Consider the following 25,810-nt stretch of genomic DNA (forward strand, 5'->3'; position numbering starts at 1 on the left):
AAAAGGAACCAGCACCCCATTGAGAAATGGTTGATTTCAAGTGTTCAGCACAGATGTTCAAAGATAAATGGGGGCATGTCCAAAGGACACAGGTTCCAGGCTAACTGGAGATTTTGAGCATCAGTAAGAATGATGCCCTGGCTGGTGTGGCTCAGTGGATTGAGTGTCAGACTGTGAACCAAAGAATAACTATGACTGAGTATAAAACACTGAATGAGTAAAACTCCAGGAAGTTCTATGAAAAAAAAATAATTTAGAGCCTTATCTCTGAGGGGAGCCAAAATTTTGCCACCCCAAAGTATGCCTTTGGGATATTGATTTTAAACTGGCTATTAAGAAACAAAAGGAAATCAGATAGAAAAACCTTCTTCAGGAAGGGAACCTTAGCATATTCACCTTAGCATAATAACCTTAGCACGAATGATTCAAATGTGACAAACAGGGAGGATGCAACAAAATTCTGTTTGCCAAATTCCCTTTTGTGACCCACTGTTTCTGGGTGGCCCAACAAAAGTTTGTTTACCATCTTTGCTCTTTCTCATCTACCTGTAAATAGCCTCATTTCCCTTTGAAATCCTAGACCCCTGCCCTCCTTCTCCTCTGTGCAAAATTGCGTATAAACCTCAACTAACAAATGTGTCTTCAGGTTTCATATCTTATGGTATCTCCAAATGTACGTCCATAAAGTCTGGACATTTTCTCTTATTAATATATCTCTGTCAATTTCATTATTAACCCAGCTAGAAGAACTTAGCAGGTGGGAGGGAAGTTATATTTTGTATTTCCACATTTTACACCTTACACAAAAATTAACTCAAAAGAGATTGTAGAAATAAATATAAGAGCTAAAATGTAAGAAAAAATCTTGTGACTCTTGGTTAGGCATAGATTTCTTAGATGTGTTGATAAGTTGGACGTCATTAAAGAAGAACTTTTGCTCTTGGTCTTAAAGACACCATTAAGAAAATGACAACAAGTGTACATGGAACATTTTCAAAGATAGACCACATGATAGGACACAAAGCAAGCCGCAAAAAATTCAAGAAAATTGAAATCATATCAAGCATTTTCTCTGACCACAAGGCACTGAAACTAGAAACCAACCCCAAAGGAAAAAACCCAAAACACTCAAAATCATGGAGACTGAATAGCATGCTATTAAACAATGAATGGGTCAAGAACGAGATTAGGGAAGAAATCAAAAACTTTCCGGAAACAAATAAAAACAAACTCACAGCAATCCAAAGCCTATGGGACACAGTAAAGGCAGTCCTGAGAGGGAAGTTCATAGAAATACAGGCCTACCTTAAAAAGATAGAAACATTTCAAACAAACAACCTAATCCTATGCCTACAAGAACTCGAAGAACAACAAAAAACGCAGCCCAGAGCAAGCAGAAGGAAGGAAATAACCAAGATCAGAGCAGAGTTAAATGACATAGAGACTAAAAGCACAATTCAAAGGATCAATGAATCCAGGAGCTGGTTCTTTGAAAAGATAAACAAAATCGACAAGTATTTAAGTAGGCTCATCAAGAAAAAAAGAGAGAGGATCCAAATAAACACAATTAGAAAAGAAAGAGGAGAGATTACAACTGATACCACAGAAATACAAAGGATTGTAAGAAATTACTATGAAGAACTGTATGCCAAGAAATTTGAAAACCTAGGTGAAATGGACACATTTCTAAAAAAATATAATCTTCCAACTGAATCTTCAAAACTGAATGAAGAAGAAGCAGAAAACCTGAACAGACCAATAACAGCACACAAAATTGAAGCAGTCATCAAAAAACTCCCAACACACAAAAGCCGTGGACCAGATGGTTTCACAGGAGAATTCTACAAAGCATTTAAGGAAGAGCTAACTCCTATCCTTCACAGGCTATTCAAAAAATGGCAAAATAATGGAAGACTCCCAAACTCTTTTTATGAAGCCAGCATCATCCTAATCCCAAAACCAGATAAGGACACAACGAAGAAAGAAAACTTCAGGTCAATATCGTTGATGAACATAGACGCTAAAATCCTCAACAAAATATTGGCAAACCACACCCAGCAATACATTAAAAAGATCATACACCATGACCAAGTGGGATTCACCCCAGGGATGCAAGGATGGGACAATATTCACAAATCAATAAACATAGTACATCACATCAACAACAGCAAATACAAAAATCACATGATCATATCAATAGATGCAGAAAAAGCCTTTGATAAGATACAGCACCCATTTCTGATAAAAACACTCAGCAAAGTGGGAATAGAGGGAGCATTCCTCAACATAATAAAGGCCATATATGAGAGACCTACAGCCAACATCATACTCAATGGACAAAAACTTACAGCTTTCCCACTAAGATCAGGAACAAGACAAGGATGCCCTCTCTCACCACTCCTATTCAACATAGTACTGGAAGTCCTAGCCACAGCAATCAGACAAGAAAAAGCAATAAAAGGCATCCAAATTGGAAAGGAGGAAATGAAACTGTCACTGTTTGCAGATGACATGATAGTGTACATGGAAAATCCTATAGACTCCACCAAAAAATTACTTGACCTAATGAATGAATTTGGCAAAACAGCTGGATACAAAGTCAATACTCAGAAATCAAAGGCATTCCTGTACACCAACAATGAAACTGCAGAAACAGAAATCAGGAAAAAAATCCCATTTGATCTAGCAACAAGAAAAATAAAGTACCTAGGAATAAACCTAACCAAGGAGGTAAAAGACCTGTACTCAGAAAACTACACAACATTGAAGAAAGAAATTAAGGAAGACACAAACAAATGGAAGCATGTACCATGCTCATGGATTGGAAGAATTAACATCATCAAAATGGCCATACTACCCAAAGCAATCTATAGATTCAATGCAATCCCTATTAAAGTACCAAGGATGTATTTCCCAGATATAGAACAAACATTTCAGAAATTTATATGGAACCATAAACAACCCCTAATAGCTGCAACAATTTTGAGAAAGAAGAACAAAGCAGGAGGGATCACAATACCTGATATCAAACTGTATTACAAGGCCACTATAATCAAAATAGCCTGGTACTGGCATAAAAACAGGCACATAGACCAATGGAACAGAATAGAGAGCACAGAAATAAACCCAAGCCTTTACGGTCAATTAATATTTGACAAAGGAGGCAGGAGAATAAAATGGAGCAAAAACAGCCTCTTCAACAGATGGTGTTGGGAGATCTGGACAGCTATGTGCAAAAAAATGAAACTCGAGCACCAACTTATGCCATACACAAAAATAAATTGAAGGTGGATAAAAGACTTAAATATAAGTCGTAACACCATAAAAGTCCTAGAGGAAACCATTGGCAGGAAAATCTCAGACATTCCATGCAGCAACATCCTCACAGACAGGTCCCATAAAGCAAGGGACACAAAAGAAAGAATAAACAAATGGGACCTCATCAAAATAAAAAGCTTCTGCATGGCTAAAGAAAACAGCATTAAAATACAAAGAGAACCAACACTATGGGAAAACACATTTGCCAATGATACCTCAGACAAGGGCCTGATCTCCAAAATTTATAAAGAACTCACACAACTCAACTCCAGGAAGACAAACAACCCAATTAAAAAATGGGCTAAGGACTTGAACAGACATTTCTCCAAGGAAGACATACAGAGGGCCCAGAGACATATGAAAAGATGTTCAGCATCACTAGTCATCAGAGAGATGCAAATTAAAACCACAATGAGGTACCATCTCACACCAGTCAGAGCATAAACAAATCAACAAATGAGTGTTGGAGAGGAACTGGAGAAAAGGGAAACCTAGGGCACTGTTGGTGGGAATGCAGGCTGGTGAGGCCACTGTGGAAAACAGTATGGAATTTCCTCAGAAAACTAAAAATGGAACTGCCCTTTGATTCAGCAATTCTGCTACCGGGATTATACCCTAAGAACCCTGAAACACCAATCCAAAAGAACCTGTGCACCCCAATGTTCATAGCAGCACAATTTACAATAGCCAAGTACTGGAAGCAGCCTAAGTGTCCATTAGCAAATGAATGGATCCAAAAACTATGGTACATTTACACAATGGAATTCTACGCAGCAGAGAGAAAGAAGGAGCTTATACCCTTTGCAACAGCATGGATGGAACTGAAGAGCATTATGCTAAGTGAAATAAGCCAGGTGGTGAGGGACAAATACCATATGATCTCACCTTTAACTGGAACATAATCAACAGAAGAAAAAAGCAAACAAAATATGACCAGAGACATTGCAATTAAGAACATTGTAACAATAGCCAGAGGGGAGTGGGGAGGGGACAGTGGGGAGAGGGGATTACAGGAACTACTATCAAGGGCACATGGACAAAATCAAGGGGGAGGGTGGAGGTGGGTAGGGAGGTTGGTTCGGCTGGGGTGAGGTGGAGGGATGGGGAGAAAAGGCAGACAATTGTAATTGAATAACAAGAAAAATTTTTTTTAAATGACAAAACATGATACAGGTTGGGAAAAAAAAAGTTGCAATTCATAACCTGGTAAAAAACTTGTATATAGAAATTATAAAATACTATTACAACTCAACACAAGCTAAAACAATCCAAGTTTAAAGCTGAGTGAAGATTTTAATAGATATTTCACCAACAATGGTATACAAATGTCAAATAAGGACATGAAAAGGACATCAACATCAACAGTCATTTGGTATCACTATAAAACCATATGAATGGCTATAATAAAAAATGACTGACAATATCAAGTGTCGACAAGGATATAGGGAAACTGGAGCAGTGCTTTTCAATATTCATATGCATTTTTGTTACTTTTCATTCACAACAGACTCGCCTAATTAAAATCATTCATGAAAATGAATGTGTTAGTGTTCAGGCATCATATGCATAAAAGATTGTGTATGAGATTTAGAATAAGTCTTACTTACCATTCTTTAACAGGCACTTGGAGAGGTAATAGAAGAAATAGAATAAGAAACTGGTAAGCCTGATGCAGCTTTTTCTTTCTTAGAAAATAACTTAATTATTATAGATTGTCAATATCAGTAATACTGAAATGAAATTAAATCATGCCGAAGAGAAGATGGAAGCAGAGTAGATATACTCTGCTTCTTTATACAACTGAAAGAAAGATAACCACCAATTTTAAAACAAAATCACTAGAACTGCCAGGAAATTGAACTGTATGGAAGTCTGAAAACCAAGGAGTTAAAGAAGAAACATTCATCCAGACCAGTATGAAGGGCAGAGATGGGCAGCCGGGGCAAAGAGGACACTTGGCAAGGTGGTGGCTGGAGGATAGATAGGGTGGGAAAGACAGTGGTTGGCACATTGGGAGGTCCATATTCAAATGTGAATAAGTTGGGAGGAACAACTGGGGAGCAAGACAAACCCTGTATCCCAGGGTTCCAGCGTGGGAAACTAAAGCCTCAAAACCTCTGACTGTAAAAACCTGTGGGGGTAGCAGTAGTGGGAGAAACTCCCAGCCTCACAGGAGGCTTCATTGCAGAGACCCATGGGGTCCTAGAACATACACAAACCCATTGAGCCAAAAGGGCTCAATTTGATTGTGGGTAGCAGGGGAAGTGATTGAAAGCAGGTGTGAGCTGAGCAAGAGGCACTGTTTCCTCTCTGACCCGTCCCCCACATATAGCTCCATAACATAATCAGGTGGCTTACCCTGCCCTCGTGAATACCTAAGACTCCACCCCTTACCATGTAACAGGTGTACCTAGATAAAGAAATATGGACCAAATGAAAGAACAGATCAAAATTCCAGAAAAAGAAGTAAGCGATAAGGAGATAGCCAACTTATCAGGTGCAGAGTTCAAAACACTAGTAATCAGGATGCTCACAGAAATGATTGAGTATGGACACAACATAGAGGAAGTAGTGAAGGCTAAGCAAAGTGAAATAAAGAAAAATATACAGGGAACCAATAGTGAAGGGAAGGAAACTGAGAATCAAATCAATAATTTTGAAGAGAAGGAAGAAATAAACATTCAACCAGCACAGAATGAAAAAACAAGAATTCAAAAAAATGAGGAGAGGCTTAGGAACCTCTGGGACAATTTTAAACACTCCAACATCCACATCATAGGGGTGCCAGAAGGAGAACAGGAAGAGTAAGAAATTGAAAACTTATTTGAAAATTATAATGAAGGAGAACTTCCCCAATCTAGCGAAGGAAACAGACTTCTAGGAAGTCCAGGAAGCTCAGAGAGTCCCAAAGAAATTGGAACCAACAGGAAACACAAGACACATCATAATTAAGTTACCCAACATTAAAGATAAGGAGAGAACCTTAAAAGCAGCAAGAGGAAAGAAGAGAGTTACTTACAAAGCAGTGCCTATAAAACTATCAGCTGATTTCTCAGAAGAAACCTTGCAGGAAAGAAGGGGCTGGAAAGAAGTATTCCAATTCATGAAAGGCAAGGACCTACATCCAAGATTACTCTATCCAGCAAAACTATCATTTAGAATGGAAGGGCAGATAAAGTGCTTCCCAGATAAGGTCAAGTTCAAGGAGTTCATCATCACCCAGCCCTTATTCTATGAAATGGTAGAGGGACTTATCTAAGAAAAAGATCAAAACTATCAACAGAAAATTACAACAAACTCACAACTATCAATAACTGAACCTAAAATACAAAAACAAAATCAAACTAAGCAAACAACTAGAATAGTAACAGAGTCACAGAAATGAAGATCACATGGAGAGGGTTATCAGTGGGGAGAGGGAGTAGGGAGAATTGGGGGAAAGGTACAGGGAATAAGAAGCATAAATGGTAGGTACAAAATAGACTAAGGGAGGTTAAGAATAGTATAGGAAATGGAGAAACCAAATAACTTATATGTACGACCCGTGGACATGAACTAAGGGGGAGGAATGCTCGTGGGAAGAGGGATGTAGGGCAGAGGGGCAGAAAAGGGGAGATAAAAATGGGACAACTGTAATAGCATAATCAATAAAATATACTTAAAAATAAACCATGCTGAAGAAAATTTAGAGCTTTTAAAAAATTACAATATAAAGAGAGAAATACAATTGATGTAAGCAGAATGATAATGCAATCATTTCCATTGCCATTACCTGTTAAGTTCATCCAGACATAAGCGCAGTGTTTCGTAAGTTGTTAGAGCAATTTCACATTTCCTTTGCTTTACACGAATCAGTTCAGTGTCTTTTTTGTTACCATGTAAAATAGTGACTCTGAAATATCCCCAGGTATCCAGTTCATCCCTCCAGTTGTAGAGGACAGAAAGAGGAGCAACTATTAAGAACATCTAAAAGAAAAAAAATTTGTGATATTATGACATATTTTCTAAAAATGAAAGAAATCCAGAATATCAAAGTCTTATTCTTTGATTTTTGACACTTCAGTTAATAATAACAAATACAACTGAGAAATTGGATATATCTGGAGGTAGAAGACCATTTAAAAAAAACTATTGTTTTGTCTTATTTTATTATTTTTTTATTGTTGTTCAAGTACAGTTTTATGCCTTTTCCCCCCAACTCCTCTCCAACACTCCGGCCCTCTATGCCTCCTTTCCCTGTTTCCACCCCCCACCCCCCGCCCTGTTATTGTCCATGTGTCCTCTATAATTGTTCCTGTAAACCCTTAACCCTTTTCCCCCATTATGCCCTCCCCTCTCCCCTCTGGTCACTGTCAGCCTGTTGTCAATTTCAATGTCTTTGGTTATATTTTGCTTGCTTGACCATTTTGTTGATTACGTTCCAGTTAACAGTGAGATCAAATGGTATTTGTCTTTCACTGCCTGGCTTATTTCACTTAGCATAATGCTCTCCAGATCCATCTACAATGTTGCAAAGGGTAGGAGCTCCTTCTTTCTTTCTGCTGCATAGTATTCCACTGTGTAAATGTACCATAGTTTTTTGATCCATTCATTTGCTGATGGGCACTTAGGTTGCTTCCATCACTTGGCTATTGTAAATTGTGCTGCTATGAACGTTGGGGTGAATAGTTTCTTTTGGATTGGTGTTTCAGGGTTCTTAGGATATAATCCTAGCAATGGAATTGCTGGGTCAAAAGGCAGTTCCATTTTTAGTTTTCTGAGGAAATTCCATACTGTTTTCCACAGTGGCCTCACCAGTCAGCATTCCCACCAACAGTGCACTAGGGTTCCCTTTTCTCCAGTTCCTCTCCAACACTTGTTATTTGTTACTTGTTTATGATGGCCATTCTGATCGGTGTGAAGTGGTACCTCATTGTGGTTTTAATTTGCATCTCTCTGATGGCTAGTGATGCTGAGCATTTTTTCATATGTCTCTGGACCCTTTGTATGTCCTCCTTGGAGAAGTGTCTGTACAAGTCCTTTGCCCAGTTTTTAATTGGGTTGCTTGTCTTCTTAGAGTGGAGTTGTGTGAGTTCTTTATATATTTTGGAGATCAAACCCTTGTTTGAGGTATCATTGGCAAATATGTTTTCCCATATCATTGGTTCTCTTTTCACTTTAATGCTATTTTCTTTAGCTGTGCAGAAGCTTTTTATTTTGATGAGATCCCATATGTTTATTCTTTTTTGTTTATGTCCCTTGCTCTTGGTGACATATAAGTGAAAATATTGCTACATGGTATGTCTGAGATTTTCATGCCTATGTTCTCCTCTACGACTTTTATGGTGTCACGACTTATATTTAAATCTTCTACCCTCCTTGTATTTATTTTTGTGTATGGTGTAAGTGCTGTTCGAGTTTCATATTTTTTTGCACATAGTTGTCCAGCTCTCCCCACACCATTTGTTGAAGAGGCTATTTTTGTTCCATTTTATGCTGTTTCCCCCTTTGTCAAATATTAATTGACCGTAGAGACTTAGGTTTATTTCTGGGCTCTCCATTCTGTTCACCTGTTGTTTACTTAGCCTTTTATTAGGACAGAATAGATACTTAACCTTTCCAAAGTAACACCTATTTTTTATTTCTCCCCCCGAAAAGTAGTTGAGAGATAAAATAGAAGTAATTCTACAAAACAGAAAATGCATAATCAGGATTTTAACTACAACTTCAAGGGTCAAGTTGGTAATATAAATAGGCAAAGCAGTCCAGGTATTTTTCTTGAAATATATGGTTTTCCAGAGCTCTCTTTCCTTTTTATATCCCTAGTCCAGGGGTCCCCAACCTCCAGGCTGTGGACCAGTACCAGTCCAGGCCTGTTAGAAACTGGGCTACACAGCAGGAGGTAATCTTGAATATAATGGGCTCGAATCATCCCCAAACCAAATCACCCCACCAACCATGGAAAAACTGTCTTCCACACAACTGGTTCCTGGTGCCAAAAAGGTTGGGGACCACTGCCCTAGTCCATTTCCTCTCCCCCTTTCAAGTGATACTGTCACTTGAAGACCTAAAAAATCAAAGCAATTAGAAGAAAACTTGGGACTTCCAGTCAAGATGGCAGAGTAGGTAACTGCTGTGCTTGCCTCCTTCCACGACATCAAAATTACAACTAAATTACAGAACAATCATCTTCAGAAACAACCTGAAATCTAGCTGAACAGAAGTCCTATAACTACGGACATACTGAGGAAATCACTGGTAGGGAAGGTAGAGATGCTGAATGGGTTGCTTACACATCCACATGTGTGGGTTAAAAATCAGGAGTGATATCTGGGTTGAGGAAGTCCCTCTGAGGAGCAAGGGGTCCCAGCTCCACACCAGGCTCCCCAGTCCAGGCTTTCAGTTCCTGGAATAGAATTCCCCATAACTTTTGGCTGTGAAAACCAGCAAAGATAGGTGAGTGAGCTGAAAGGCTGCGGGAATTTCAGGCGTTTTTCTTAAAGGGCATGCACATGGACTTATTGTTGATGGACTCACTCACTCTAAGCTCCAGTGCTGGGGAAGCACTTTGAAAGGCACCAGGGACATATGGGGAGGAACTGAATTGTCTGGCTCCAGGATATGGGTTGGAGAAGCAGCTTTCTCCCTGACAGAGGTTACTGTCCCTTTGTTGAGCACTCTACCCACACAGCCATATGTGAATCTCCATCAACCTAGCTAATACCATTCGCCCCATACTAGTAATTTCCTGAGACTCTGCCACACCCAACTTTCAGGCTTACCCAAGCTGATTGCAGTGGCTTTTCCATACAATCTTTCTTGGCTCATGCTGCAGATTTTTCTAAAATTTCTCAAAGACTCACAAACCCCAAACAAGCAGCACCTGGCCTTGGTGTGCTGATTACCTCTTGCTAAGCAGCCCCAAACAGCAGCTGGACTCAGTTCATGGCTTAACCTCTCCCAGGTACCTCCAGTCCTGGCACAAGAGTCAACCATCTGCATAAGTGTAGCTTATAACAAGTGGTCCTGAGCAGGGCACAGGCAGTAGATGACCTTGATCTGCACCAGAGCCTCTCCCAAGAGGCTCCAAAACCAACACACCTGGTGGACAGCTTCAGCCACACCAGAGCACCACCAACTACCTCCACAAACAACACACCCAAAGGGAAGACTCAGCAGGCACCAGAGCCCCACTAAAGTGAATCTTGCCCTGTAGGTTCAGACTTTGCACAATAGCTTCCCTATTGTAGTCATCATGGCCAGTCTTCACAACCAATAAACCTGAGGGTCAATCCTTCCCACTGATGTCCCAAGAGCAAATAAGGTTCAACTAAGATAGGAGAGCATGCACAACCCATACAAGGCACAGCTCTGGTGCACTCAGCTCAGGTGACCAGGGACTGTGCCACTGGGCCCCAAGGGACATCTATTACATAACACCACTCTACCAAAATTGGGAGATGCAGCAGCTTTACCTAATACATAGAAACAAACACAGGAAGACAGCTAAAATGAGGAGACAAAGAAACATGGCCAAATGAAAGAACAGGACAAAACTCCATAAAAAAGCACTAAACGAAATGGCAACAAACTTTCTATCAGATGCGGAGTTCAAACCACTGGTTATAAGGATGCTCAGTGAAGTCAGTGAGAACTTTAACAAAGAGATAGAAAACATAAAAAGGGACCAGTCAAAAATGAAAAATACAATAACTGAAATAATGAATACATAATAGGGAATTAACAGATTAGATCACAGGTGGCAAACACAAGGCCCACGGACTGAATCTGGCCCTCCACCTTGTTTTATCTGGCCTGGCACCTTGTTTCTACCCAGCAGCAGCACTGAGCTCTCACTTAACTGTTAAGGAATAGTTACATTTATACAGCCCTAAAATTACATTCAGCCCTTTGAAGGCAACTGGGAGGCTGATGTGGCCCCTGGTGAAAATGAGTTTTACACCCCTGGATAAGATGAAGCAGATGATTGAATCGGCAATTTGGAAACTAAGGTCTCAAAAAATACCCAATCAGAACAGCAAAAAATAGAAAAGAATCTAAAAAAATGAGGATAGTTTAAGGGACCCCTGGAACAACATCGAGCATACCAACATTCACATAATAAGGGTACCGGAAGAAGAAGAGAGAGAGCAAGGAATTGAAATCCTGTTTGAAAAAATAATAATGGAAAACTTCCCTAACCTAGTGAAGAAAACAGACATACAATCCCAGGAAGCACAGAGAATCCCAAACAAGATGAAAACAAAGAGGCCCACACCAAGACACATCATAGTAAAATGCAAAAGTTTAAAGACAAAGAGACTCTTAAAAGCAGCAGAGAAAAGTAGTTACCTAAAAGGGAGCTCCCATGAGACTGTCAGCTGATTTCTCAACAGAAACTCTGAAGGCTAAAAGTGACTGGCACGAAATAGTCAAAGTGATGAAAAGCAACGACCTACAACAAAGATTACTCTACTCAGTGAGGCTATCATTTAGAATCAAAGGAGAGACAAAAATCTTCCCAGACAATAAAAAGCTAAAGTAGTTCATTACCACCAAACCAGTAATTCAAAAAATGTTAAAAGGACTTCTTAAAGAAGTACAGGAAGAAAAAGATAAAACTATGAATAATAAAGTGGCAATAACTAATATTTATCAATTACTTTAAATGTAAATGGATTAAATGCTCCAATCAAAAGACATAGGGTAGCTGAATAGATAACAGAACAAGATCCTTACACTTGCTGCCTACAAGAGACTCATTTCAGATGGAAAGACACACATAGACTGGAAGTAAAAGGATGGAAAAAGTATTTCAAGACAATGGAAATGAAAAAAAAATCTGGGGTACCAATACTTATATCAGACAAAATAGAATACTTCTTGGTATTTATCTGAAGAAACCCAAAACACTAATTTGAAAGGACGAGTGCATCCATATGTCCATAGCAGCATTATTTACAATAGCCAAGATATGGAAGCACCCTAAGTGTTCATCTGTAGATAAATGCATTAAAAAGATGTGGTACAAATAAACAATAGAATATCATTCAGCCATAAAAAAGGATTTAAATCTTGCCATCTGCAACAACATGAATGGACCTCAAGGGTATTATGATAAGTGAAGTAAGTCAGACAAATACCATATGACTTAATTTAAATGTAGAATTTGAAAAACAAAATAAATGGACAAGCAAAACAGAAAAACACACACAGATACAGGGAACATTTTGGTAGTTGCCAGATTGGAGAAAGATTGAGGAGATGTGTAAAAAGGGGGAAGAGATTAAGATGTGCAAATTTCCAGTTATAAAAAGTCAAGGGGATGTAAAGTACAGCATAGGGAATATAGTCAATAATGTTGCAATAACTATGTAAGGTGTCAGATCGGTACTAGATTTATCAGGGTGATCCCTTCATAAGTTCTATAATGTCTAATCACTATGTTGAAAGAGATGAAAAATAATTCAGTATTCTCTAGTTGCACGGTTAAAATCTGAATGCATACAATAGTTCTTATCTTCTTACCAACCTAAAGTCAGTGATGGAGAAATTGCCTGCGATTTCCCCTACATGATTAATTTTCCCTTTTTAATTGACAACATCCATCCGCAAGCAAACATGTTTTAATATTTCCCAGGGTTAAAAAAAAAGAATCCCAGAAAAACCTCTTCTTTAACCTTATATTTCTCTCTAGCTTTCCTCCACTGCTTTGCTTCCTTTATAACAATGATTCTCAGGACTTATCAATATTTATTTCTACTGACTTTCCTACTGTTCTCTCTTGAACACATATGCAACTTCTGCCCTATGCCTCAGCCAAAGCAGTCTTCGTCAAAATTACCAACTACCTCTGTTTAGTTTTAACACGAATGTTTCCGAGTTCCACTGACCTTTCTTATATGAACCCAAAATCCTGTTGTCATCAACTATTTTAATGTTTAATGTTTTTATTTCTCACTGTTCCCACTACTCCTAAGCTATTATATTTAATAGGGTTGTAAGTTTCTTTTCTAAAATTTTATACTTGTCCTACTTGATATATTGAACCAATTAAACACACTGAACAATTTCAGTTTAACAACAACAAAAAAATACAATACTACTCTACTCCTTCACTCTCTTCTGTGAAATATTTCAGCTACGCCATTTGTCAACTATAAGGTGTCAAATCTGTTACTGTTTTGGAAAAGGGAGAGGAAAAAGAACACAAGATTAACTTACTATATATGAGAGTTTCTTTTCCCCGCCCCAACATCAAGCATATACTTTAAGTACTTTATTTATTTTTTAAATTAAATTTCATTTATTAAACTTCATTTATGTTTAACTTTTAAAGTCTACAGGTCTTAAAACTGGACAGCAAACAAGTTCTAAATAATGCCATGGTAAATTATTTTCCTGATCATTTGTACTGTTAATTACTTTCTCATCATATTTGATTTGCCTAAAATATTTTTGAATTTATGCCGTGACTTCCATTTTTCTCCTATTTTCAAATATAAAATTGGGGCTCTAAGAACTAAGTCTAATTATAGTATCTCCCCAACTCCCCTTTTTTGTATAATACAAGATGCAAATTGTTGGAACAAATTCCATCTGAATGCTTTGAGTGGTTTTCCACTTTGAGTGGTTTTCCACTTGAGTGGTTTTCTGCTTTGAGGGGTCATCCATCAAAGATGCATGGACCTGAAGATTTTCTAGAAACAGCAACCTGAAGATTCCAGAAGAGGTTTAAAAATTAAGACATTTCTTACAGTCACTATTGGTCTTCAAAATTGTGAAAGGTAAATCAAATGGTTCATAACTCATTTTAATATTAATAGAGGTCAGAGAACTGAGTAATGCTGTTTGCAAGGTCCAGAGAATGTATGTAAGAAACTTAAAATGTTTACTATCATGCTGGTCTATTTAACAAGCCTTTCTTTAGCAAAGGAGGCCAAACAATAAAATGGAAAGCAGTGTCCAACTGCTAAGTCAATACACACAAAGCAACTCTATTTCTTATTCTGAAGCTAAGAAACAATTTTATAAAACTAAATCTAAGATATAATAAAAATAAATTAAAATATGCTCAGTTAAATGTTATTAAAATTAACAGAGGTCATGTTTAACAGTGAAACTAGAGAATATTGAATCATTTTTTATCTCTTTCAACAAGTCTACTTCAATTATTGAGGCATATGCTTTTAAAGTTTGATTCTTCATGCACTATGCTTTCAAAAATGATGTGGTATGGCTTGTGATAAGACACACACAGATGTTTCATATATGATGATTTTTGTGGTAGAAGTAGTTCTAGTATTAACAATATCATTACCATTATTGAGCACTTATTGTGAGCCAACGACCTTGCAAAGTAGTTTACAGACATTAACACAAGGACTTTACATAGAAATGCTATAAAGTAGAAATATTTAATATTTCCTTTTTAGAGATGAAAAAACTAAGGTGTAGAAATATTAAAAAAATATGCCCAAGATCATACTGTCAAAGTAAGTCCAAAACTCTTAATTGCCGTGGTACATCCTGTTAGCACCTTAACCAGAAAGCCCATGATCTTGAGACACTTAACTTTATTTATCACTATCACTCCAGTACTTTGCATTATGCTTAGAAAACAAAGGCGTTCAATTGAGAAATAAAAGGAAACCATGAATTTCAATTACAAGGTAGGAACAGCACGGAATATTCAGAGGACAATGCCATACTAACTGTGCTGTAACAAAGGTTTCACATGGCAGGAAGTGAGATATCCAAGTGAAAAATAAAATGTACCTTCATAGAGAGAAATTACAGACCATAAATTGGAATGTTGATCATTTTCAACAAATAGACAGTCGGCCCTCTGTATACCCAGGTTTCACATCTGTGTATTCAACCAACCGCAGATCAAAAACAGTATTTTTGATTCACAGCTGGGAATCAGTGGATGTGGAGGGATGACTGTATGCATTGTTCCATGTCATTCTATATCATGGACTTGAGCATCTATGGATTTTGGTATCAGCAAGGAGTTCTGGAACCAATCACCCATGCACACCAAGGGACAACTGTATGACAAGTATACAACTAAATAACAAAGTTGTAAATAATATTCTCTGTAATAACCTTTACAATCAATTCTTTCAAAATGCCCAATATAATTCACACCCTATTGTGCACAGTTAATAATCTTTTCTTTGGTATACTCTGGGTATTTAATATATGGGCATTTAAGTTTAGAATCCACTCTAGTCAGAAGCCCCTCCAAATCCTTTTTAGCAAAGCAGCGAGATAATATTACTACACCTTGAGAAAGAGTTTATCAAAACAGAAACTTATAAACCACTATCACACCAACGGATAGCAAATCAATAACTATCAAATCCTGCAATTAAACAAGTACATAATATATGAGAATGGTAATGAGAAGTAAAATTATAATGATTTACAGAAAACATAAGTAAATCAACTAAATGAACAGTAAAACTTAACTATTATAAACAGTAAAATAATTAACAAAGTAGAATTTGGGAGGAACCAAGATGGCGTCGTAGGTAGACACACTGCGCCTCCTCGCACAACCAGAACTGACAGAGAATCGAACAGCAAGGGGGACTGACACCAAGGAAACAGAAAATAATCATTCATCCAGACTGGTAGGAGGGGCAGAGACGGGCACCGGGGTGGAGAGGACTTGCGTGGCTGTGGCGGGACTGAGACTGGCGGAGTGTGGGACAAATGGTGCAGGCAGTCCGAGCACTAGCAGACCCTGCGGTCCCACATTTGCACAGATAAACCCAGAGGGCCGGACTCAGAGTGGCGGAGAGTGGGGCAGGCAGAGTGGGGCAAGGCGGGTAGCACCTTGCGGCACCACATTCGCCCACAGATAAACCCGACGAACGGCGGGCAGCGAAGCAGACCGCTGAGCAACCCAGGGCTCCAGCTCGGAGAAATAAAGCCTCAAACCTCTGATTGAAAGCGCCCCTGGGGGTTGGGGCAGCAGCAGGAGAGACTCCCAGCCTCACAGGAGAGGTTGTTGAGGAGACCCACAGGGGCCTAGAGTGTGCACAGGCCCACTTACTTGGGAACCAGCACCAGAGTGGCCCAGTTTGATTGTGGGTATCAGAGTGGAAGATTGAAATCTGGAGGAGAGAGTGAGGCGGGTGCCATTGCTCCCACTCGGCCCCTCCCCCACGTACAGCGTCACAGCGCAGCAACCAGCATTACCCCTCCCCGGTGAACACCTAAGGCTCCGCCCCTTAAAGTAACAGACGCGCCAAGACAAACAAACAAAAAATGGCCCAAATGACAGAACACTTCAAAGCTCCTGAAAAAATACAACTAAGTGACGAAGAGATAGCCAACCTATCGGATGCACAGTTCAAAGCACTGGTTATCAATATGCTCACAGACTTGGTTGAATGTGTTCGAAAAACAGATGAAAAAATGAAGCCTATGCTAAGAGAAACAAAGGAAAATGTACAGGGAACCAATAATGATGAGAAGGAAACTGGGACTCAAATCAATGGTATGAACCAGAAGGAAGAAACAAACATCCAACCAGAAAAGAATGAAGAAACAAGAACTTGGGAAAATGAGGAGAGGCTTAGGAACCTCCAGGACACCTTGAAACGTTCCAACATCCGAATTATAGGGGTGCCAGAAGGAGAAGAGGAAGAACAAAAAATTGAAAACTTATTTGAACAAATAATGGAGAACTTCCCCGATCTGGCAAAGGAAATAGACTTCCGGGAAGTCCAGGAATCTCAGAGAGTCCCAAAGAAGCTGGACCCAAGGAGGAACACAACAAGGCACATCATAATTACATTACCCAAGATTAAAGGCAAGGACCTACATCCAAGATTACTGTATCCAGCAAAGCTATCATTTAGAATGGAAGGGAAGATAAAGTGCTTCTCAGATAAGGTCAAGTTAAAGAAGCTCATCATCACCAAGCCCTTATTATATGAAATGTTAAAGGGAGTTACCTAAGAAAAAGAAGATCAAAAATAGGAACAGTAAAAATGACAGCAAACTCACAGTTATTAACGACCACACATAAAACAAAAACGAGAGCAAACTAGGCAAACAACTAGAACATGAGGGTTGTCAATAAGGGAGTGGGAGGGGGAGAAGGGGGTAAAGGTACAGAGAATAAGTAGCACATAGATGATAGGTGGAAAATAGACAGGGGGAGGGTAAAAATAGTGTAGGAAATGTAGAAGCCAAAGAACTTATACGTATGACCCATGGACATGAACTATGGGGGGGGAATGTGGGAGGGAGGGGGGTGGGCAGGATGGAGTGGAGTGGGGGGGGAAATGGGACAACTGTAATAGTATAATCAATAAATATATTAAAAAAAAAGAAAGTAGAATTTATAAAATACATGTGGGAGAAGAGGAAAGATGGTGGCAAGATAGGTGGGAGCAGAGTCCACTTCCCCCTACACACAGGTGAAACACCTAGCTGATCTACTGAGGAACAAAGTGAACAGCCAACAGCACCCCAGTGTTACTGAAGATAGGAGACCAAAAAGTATAGAGGACACTGAAAAAACAGATGGTAAGGGGACTGCTTCAGGACAAAAAGGTCCCTGGGACCAGTGCCGGGACCAGGGCAGCTGCAGCCCCAGGCCCGTGCCCACTGGGCCTGCTGCAGGACTCCTGGGAGAGCCCGAGTTAACGGCTCCCTCCCCTGCCAAACAAGGCTTGAGCAGCACTGAGAGAGACCTGGTTGCTTAAGGTTGAAGGGCGGGGAATAAGGACGAAGTGTGGTAAACACACAGAGACCACCAGGCAGGGAGAGTTGAGAGTTGGGCTGTGTTGGGCCCTGACTGGGACAATCCCCGGTCTAGCTGGAGAGGGGGGCTGTGTAAGAGGACAGGCCCTTCCTTGTACGGAGGGAGCGGCAGGATCCAGCAGGAGGATTTTCCCAAAAAGAAAAAGACCCTCGGGGGCACTTTGGGGAATTCTCCTGCAGCAGCTGCTCCAGTCTCCTCTCCACCCAGCTGCCTGGCACTCTGGAGGTGCTGTGGGGGATATCGAGCCCAAATCCTAAGCACCGGAGGTAGAGTGCACACCATACCCAGACCACAGGCACGGACCAGGGAGTGTGCAATCCTGGGATGGACTCAACACCACAGACACTGACCAGGGAGTGAGCAACTCAGAGAGACGTGAGACCAAAGGCACCGAGGAGAGTGCGAATCAAGGAAGGCCCCAAGAGCGCACACCCATAGCCCAGAGGAGGATTAGTGCCTGAACCAGTGGGTCTGGGGGCCACTGGAGAGCTGGGCTGGAGGCTGCCCAAGTGCTAGTCAGGACTGAGAAGAGCTGGACTAGGCTGCCTGAGTTGGCTACAGCCAAAAAAGACCACCAAAATTGGCTTGGCCAGCAGGCTTGGTTTTCGTTTGTTTTCTTTTAAGTAATTCTTTATTATTATTTTTTTATTATTTTTTCTTTCCTTTAACACCTTCTTCCTCTCTTTCTTTCTTTCTTGTTCTACTCCTTCTTTCTCTCCCTTTATATCTCTTCTTCCTTCTATCTTTTTTTTTTTTAATCCCCACAACTGAGACAATAAAACCTGAAACTCTGAAAAGTTGGACCCAAAGAGGCGGGGCATCCCAACAGCTGAGACAGTGAAACAAATTTCACTTTGCTGCTCCAGAGAACTTGCAAGATATTGTATATTTGTACTATTATTTTTTTTCATTATCCTTATATCAATCATTTTATTAATATTTTTGTTATATCTCTTCTTTCTGTTTAGTCTTCGTCACTTGACAGGTTAATTTGCATTGTTTGACTGGTTTCCCCTTGTTCTCTCTTTCACAGTGTATCGTTAATTAACTGTCTTTCACTTCAATTAGCACACTACTCTAAGACCTATACTCCCTATTCTAGTTATTCAGATCACATAGATTCTGTCATATGACTGTTGCTCCATTACTATTGTAAATAATAGCTGTTCCATATATCGGTAAATACTACACAGAACTTCTCCCAGATCTCAGCCCACTTCACTGTTTCCTGAACTTTATTACTGGTGTGGTTAACTCTATTCTCTCACACATTACACATATTTTCTACCCTTTACTCTCACTTTATCTCATAATCTGACATCTCACAAGCTCACAGCTTTCTATATCCAACTCACAATCCTTCCCCCACCACAATAAGAATCTTATCTTCTTTTCACCCTTTCTAAAAAGTGGCTAGGTGGATGAAATATCACGGTTAACGCTATATATATATATATATATATAGTGTTATATATCTATCTCTTCTCTAAGGGCTGGTACTTTAAATATCATATAATACACTCCTACGCTCTTGAACCATTTCACCTTCCCCCTACAACCTACCATAAAAAAGAGTAGGCAGAAGCCGTGAACACCAGGATACCTCCTGGAAAAGGAAACCCACCAACAAAGGCAACACCAACAGCTAAGAACAGGAGAAGGTGAAGGAAGGAGTGGAAGTCACACTAACTCAACCCAGGACCTATCTGGAAATACAACTAAATAGTGAAGAAATTATTCAGAAGAAACAACTAAACAAGAGCAAGAGAAAAGCCTCAAAACCTTGTACATACAGAAGAATGAGCTCCAACACAACCTGCCCACACCTGCACAACAGAAAAAAAGAGGTGGGGGAGAGACGGAACCTGAGATAACCAGCTGGTGGGAAAGACCCACCAAAGAAAGTCTTAACAAGAACCAAAAACCAAAGGCATACACAGAGCCATCATAAACCACAGCCCAAAATCAGTAAGATTGAGAGATCAAGGAGACTGTACCACTGAATCTCACAGGTATTCTATCACAGAAATTCACACCATAAACCCAGGGGGACAGAACAGAGCAACTTAAGAAGTAGAGGCTAACAGGAAGAGTCTCATAAATAATGGGAAGACAAAGAAACAAGCCCCAAATTAAAGGTAAGGAGGAAGTCTCAGAAACAATGCTAACTGAAAAAGAGGCAACTCAACTATCAGATATTGAGTTCAAAGAATTGGTTATAAGGAAGCTTAATGAGCTCACACAGAATTACCAAAAATTACAATGAACTCACTGCAAACTATATCAACATGAAAAAGGAAATAGAAACTATCAACATGGGCCAAGATGAGATGGAGAATACAATTTCTGAACTGAAGAACACAGTAGAAGGAATCAAAAGCAGACTTGATGAAGCAGAGGATTGGAACAGCGAACTAGATGACAAGGTAGAAAAAAACACCCAGAATGAGCAAGAAAAGGAAAAGAGGCTCAGAAAGAATGAAGAGGGGTTAAGGGAAATGCAGGACAACATGAAACGAAATAATATCCATATAATAAGGATACCAGAAGGAGAAGAGGAAGAGCAAGGGATAGAAAACCTGTTTGAAAAGTAATCATGGAAAACTTCCCTAATTTGATGAAAAAGTCACAAAAATCCAGGAATCACAGAGAGTCCCAATCAAGAGGAACCCAAAGAGGCCCACTGCAAGACACATTATAATTAAAATGACAAAGTTCCAAGACAAAGAGAGGATCTTAAAGGCAGCAAGGGAGAAACAGGAAGTAACATACAAGGGAGCCTCAATAAGGTTAACAACTGACTTCTCAATGGAAACGCTCCAAGCCAGAAGACAATGGCAAAAAATATTCCAAGTAATGAGAACCAGAGGCCTGCAACCAAGACTACTTTACCCAGCAAGGCTCTCAATCAAGATAGAAGGCCAAATAAGGAGTTTCACAGACAAAAGAAGTCTACAAGAATACACCTCCACCAAACCAGCTCTGCGAGAGATGCTAAAGGGATTGCTTTAAGGAAAGGAAGGAAAAGAGAAAGACAGAGGAACACAGGTAGGAAAAAATGGCAATGAATAACTACCTATAGATAATAAGCTTAAACGTAAATGGATTAAATGCTCCAATCAAAAGACATAGAATAGCTGAATGGATAAGAAAGCATGACCCACACATATGCTGCCTACAAGAGACCCACCTCAGGACAAAACACCTACACAGACTGAAAGTGAAGGGCTGGAAACAAATTTTCCAAGCAAACGGACAGGAAAAAAAAGCAGGGGTAGCAATACTCATATCAGACAAAATAGACTTCAAAAGAAGGGTCATAAAGAGCGACCCAGAAGGTCACTTCATAATACTCAAAGGAAGAATCCACCAAGAAGACTTAAACATTGTAAATATATATGTTCCCAACATAGGAGCACCCAAATACATAAAGAAAATCTTGGAGGCCTTCAAGGAAGATATTGACAGCAACACAATTATAGTAGGGGATTTTAACACCCCACTGTCAAAGATGGACAGATCTTCCAAACAAAATATCACCAAACATATTGTGGTACTGAACAATGCCCTAGATGAAATGAGCTTAACTGATATATATAGAGCTTCTCATCCCAAAGAAGCAAAATACACATTCTTTTCAAGTGTACATGGAACATTTTGAAAAATAGACCACATGATAGGAGACAAAACAAGCCTCAACAAATTCAAGAAAATTGATATCATATCAAGCATTTTCTCTGACCACAATGGACTAAAACTAGAAACAAATCTCAAGGAAAACACCTCCAAACACTCAAAAATAAGGAGATTGAATAGCATGCTATTAAACAATGAATGGGTCAAGAACGAGATTAGGGAAGAAATCAAAAACTTCCTGGAAACAAATGAAAATGAACTCACAACAACCCAAATCCTATGGGACACAGCAAAGGCAGTCCTGAGAGGGAAGTTCATAGTGATACAGGCCTACCTAAAAAGAATAGAAATATTTCAAATAAACAACCTAACCCTACACCTATAAGAACTCGAGGAACAACAACAAAGGCAACCCAGAGCAAGTACAAGGAAGGAAATAACCAAGATCAGAGAAGAATTAAATGACATTGAGAATAAAAGCACAATTGTAAGGATCAGTGAATGCAGACTGGTGAGGCCACTGTGGAAAAAAGTTTGGAATTTCCTCAGAAAACTAAAAATGGAACTGCCCTTTGACCCAGCAATTCCAGGGCTGGGATTATACCCTAAGAACCCTGAAACACCAATCCAAAAGAACCTGTGCACCCCAATGTTCATAGCAGCACAATTTACAATAGCCAAGTACTGGAAGCAGCCTAAGTGTCCATTAGCAAATGAATGGATCCAAAAACTATGGTACATTTACACAATGGAATTCTACGCAGCAGAGAGAAAGAAGGAGCTTATATCCTTTGCAACAGTATGGGTGGAACTGGAGAGCATTATGCTAAGTGAAATAAGCCAGGTGGTGAGGGACAAATACCATATGATCTCACCTTTAACTGGAACATAATCAACAAAAGAAAAAAGCAAACAAAATATAACCACAGATTGAAGTTAAGAGCAATCTAACAATAATCAGAGGGGAGTGGGGAGGGGATAGTGGGGAAAGGGGTTTTCAGGAACTACTATAAAGGACACATGGACAAAACCAAGGGGGAGGGTGGAGGTGGGGGACGGAGGTAGGTTTGGCTGGGGTGGGGTGGAGGGATGGGGAGAAAAGGCAGACAAGTATAATTGAACAGCAATAAAAAATGTGTAATTAAAAAAAATAAATCTATTTTTGCACTAAAAAAATATGTACATGGTGCCTTAATATATACCAAAACATAATCAGTTAGAAAATAAATTTTTTAAAATTCCATTTGTAATAGCAACCAAAAAACCCAGAATAGCTAATTAAACTTAATGAACAAGAAACAGGGTCGTATGAAGAAAACTAGAAACTTTGAGGGGCAAGAAATAACTCTTGAATATGCAGTATCTATAAAGATATTCATTCTCCCTATAAAAACCTATAAAATCAATGTAATACCAACTAAAACATCCATAGTGTTTTAGAAGAAATTTGAGAAGAATCTAGTACTACCAAAAATAGAATATTTTTAAAGCTAAAATAATTAACTGTTTAGTACTAAAAGAGAAATGAAGAAATAAATAAATAGCACAGAACAATATATCCAGAAATAGATCCAAATATATAAATTAGTTTAATTTTATTCAAAAGTAACCTTTCAAATCATTTTGAAAAACAGCGCTTATTCAATAAATGGCATGGAGATAACTGGCTAACCATCTGGGGAAAAATAATACTGGATTATTATATCACTCCTTGTAACAAAATAAATTCTAGTTCAAACAAAGTTATAAATGTACAAAGTAAAATCATATACATTATAAAAGAATTGTGGTGAATTTACTTACAATCTCAGAGTACAAAAGACTTTTCAAGGCAGACATGAAACCCTGAAGCTATAAATATAGATATATTTAATTTCCTAGATTTTAAAAATATATAGAAATAGTTTCAAAACATATAATGGACAAAAGATTTATTCTTGGCACAAAACATCTATTTACTCACTCTTAGATGATTTACACTTAAAAAGTTTTAAAATGTATATGAGACATATCATGTGACACGCACACCCCTCCCACTCCTTAGTGTGTGACATTTAATTCACTAAAAGGATGTTTTCAAGGACTTTCAACATTAATTTTACAAGATTGCATTGTAATTATGGCATTAGGATAATAAATATAAAGGAATTTATTTCTTCTCTAGCTATTTCATAGACTATCAGGGTACATGCCAGGGTTGCGGGTTTGGTCCCCAGTCGGGGCACATGCAAAATGCAACAGCTGATGTTTCTCTCACATCAATGTTTCTTCCCCTCTCTCTTTCCTTCCCCTCCCCTCTATCTAGAATCAATAAAAGAAAAAAATGTTTAAAAGTGCACAGTTTTAAATGGACCAGTACAAACTTTTCTTTTAAGAATTTCATTACACAAAAGTGTAACTTTTGTTTGGATTTACTCCTGGGGTATAATATGACATGGGAATGGTAATCCCATTAAAAACTTTCCTTATGGAACACTCAAATGATTAACTAAACACATATATTTATTGATGCCAGTAAACAAAATTAAAAAAAATAAAAATAAATAAACCATAGTGGTAAATGCCTAGAGAACATTTCCAGCAGATCAGAACAGTGTGACAGCAGGTGAGAACTGACTTACTTGAAGAACTGAGGAATTCATCCTATACCTACTGAACAGGACACTTCAAAAACAATATGTGAGTTTTTCTAGATGGAACCTACAAATGATAACAATAACAAACAAAACAACAACAAAAAAGTCAAAAAAGCAGAGACAGTTGAAAGGACTGGGTCATAAAAACGAATGGCATTTTAAATGTAAATGGACTAAATTCTCCAATCAAAAGACATAGAGTGGCTGAATGGATTAAAAATAAAAAAATACCAAGACCTAAGCATATGTTATCTACCTGAAACTGACTTCAGCTTTAAGGACACATAGACTGAAAGTGAAGTACTGGAAAAATATATTCCATGCAAATGGAAGTCAAAATAAGCAGGGTTAGTTCTATTTACATCAGACAATATAGACTTTAAACCAAACACTATATCAAGAGACAAAGAAGGTCATTAGCTAATTATATTGCCAAGAAGTTACAGCAATTTTAAATATTTATGCACTCAACATCAAAACATCTAAATACATAAAACAAATAATAATAGATTTGAAGAGAGAAAATAACAGCAATACAATAATAGTAAGGGAATTCAATACCTTACTTTCAACAATGGACAAATTGGCTGGACAGAAACTAAGTCAGGAAACAATGGACTGAAGCTACACATTAGAACACAGATCTAAGAGACATACATAGAACACTTCACCCAACAGCTGCAGAATGCACATTCTTCTCAAGCACACAAAAAATATTCTCCAGGATACATAATATATCAGTCCACAAAACAAGTCAGTAAGTTTAAGAAGACTGAAATCATATCAAATGTCTGGTCTGTTTTCCAACCACATGGTATGAAACTAGAAATCAATTAGAAGAGAAAAACTGAAAAATTCACAAATATGTGGAAATTAAATAATTTGCTCCTGAACAACCAACAGGTCAAAAGAAAAAAATTTAAAATCTTGAAACAAATGAAAATGGAAACACAACACACCAAAACTTAGGGAGTGCAGCAAAAGCAGTTCTAACAGAGAGGGTTACACAGATAAAGGCTCACATTAAGAAAAAAAAGAAACATGTCAAATAAAAAAAGAACCTAACTTTAAAACTTAATAAACTAGAAAATGAGGAACAAATTAAACCCAAAGTTAGTAGAAGAAATGAAATAATAAAAGTCAGAATGGGAAATAAATGAAATAGAGACTAGAAAGACAATTGAAAGGATCACTAAAACTAAGAGCTAGTTTTTTACAAAGATAAAAATAATTAACAAACCTTTAGCTAGACTAAGAGAAAACAAAGGTAACTGAAATAAATAAAACTAGAAATGAAAGAGAAGACATTATGACTGACAACACAAACACCAAGGATCATTAGAAACCATTATGAACAATATATGACAAAAATTAGATAATCTAGAAGAAAGTAATAAATACTTAGAAACATGCAACCTACCAAGACTGAATCATGAAAAAATAGAAAATCTGA

General features: G+C 38.4%; 1 protein-coding gene across 5 annotated transcripts in view; it reads right to left on the reverse strand.

The window, feature by feature from the left end:
* The window catches only part of ERCC6L2 (ERCC excision repair 6 like 2), a 207,085-nt gene that overhangs the window by 146,566 nt on the left and 34,709 nt on the right, over positions 1-25,810 (reverse strand). For all 5 annotated transcript variants that reach the window (XM_045193622.2, XM_045193623.2, XM_053925211.1 and 2 more), the window contains exon 4: positions 7,091-7,284. In XM_045193622.2, the coding sequence (XP_045049557.2) occupies positions 7,091-7,284 (194 nt within the window). The remainder of the gene's footprint in view (positions 1-7,090; positions 7,285-25,810) is intronic.

The sequence above is a fragment of the Desmodus rotundus genome, chromosome 1, assembly GCF_022682495.2.
Source record: "Desmodus rotundus isolate HL8 chromosome 1, HLdesRot8A.1, whole genome shotgun sequence".
Taxonomy (NCBI): Eukaryota; Metazoa; Chordata; class Mammalia; order Chiroptera; family Phyllostomidae; genus Desmodus; species Desmodus rotundus.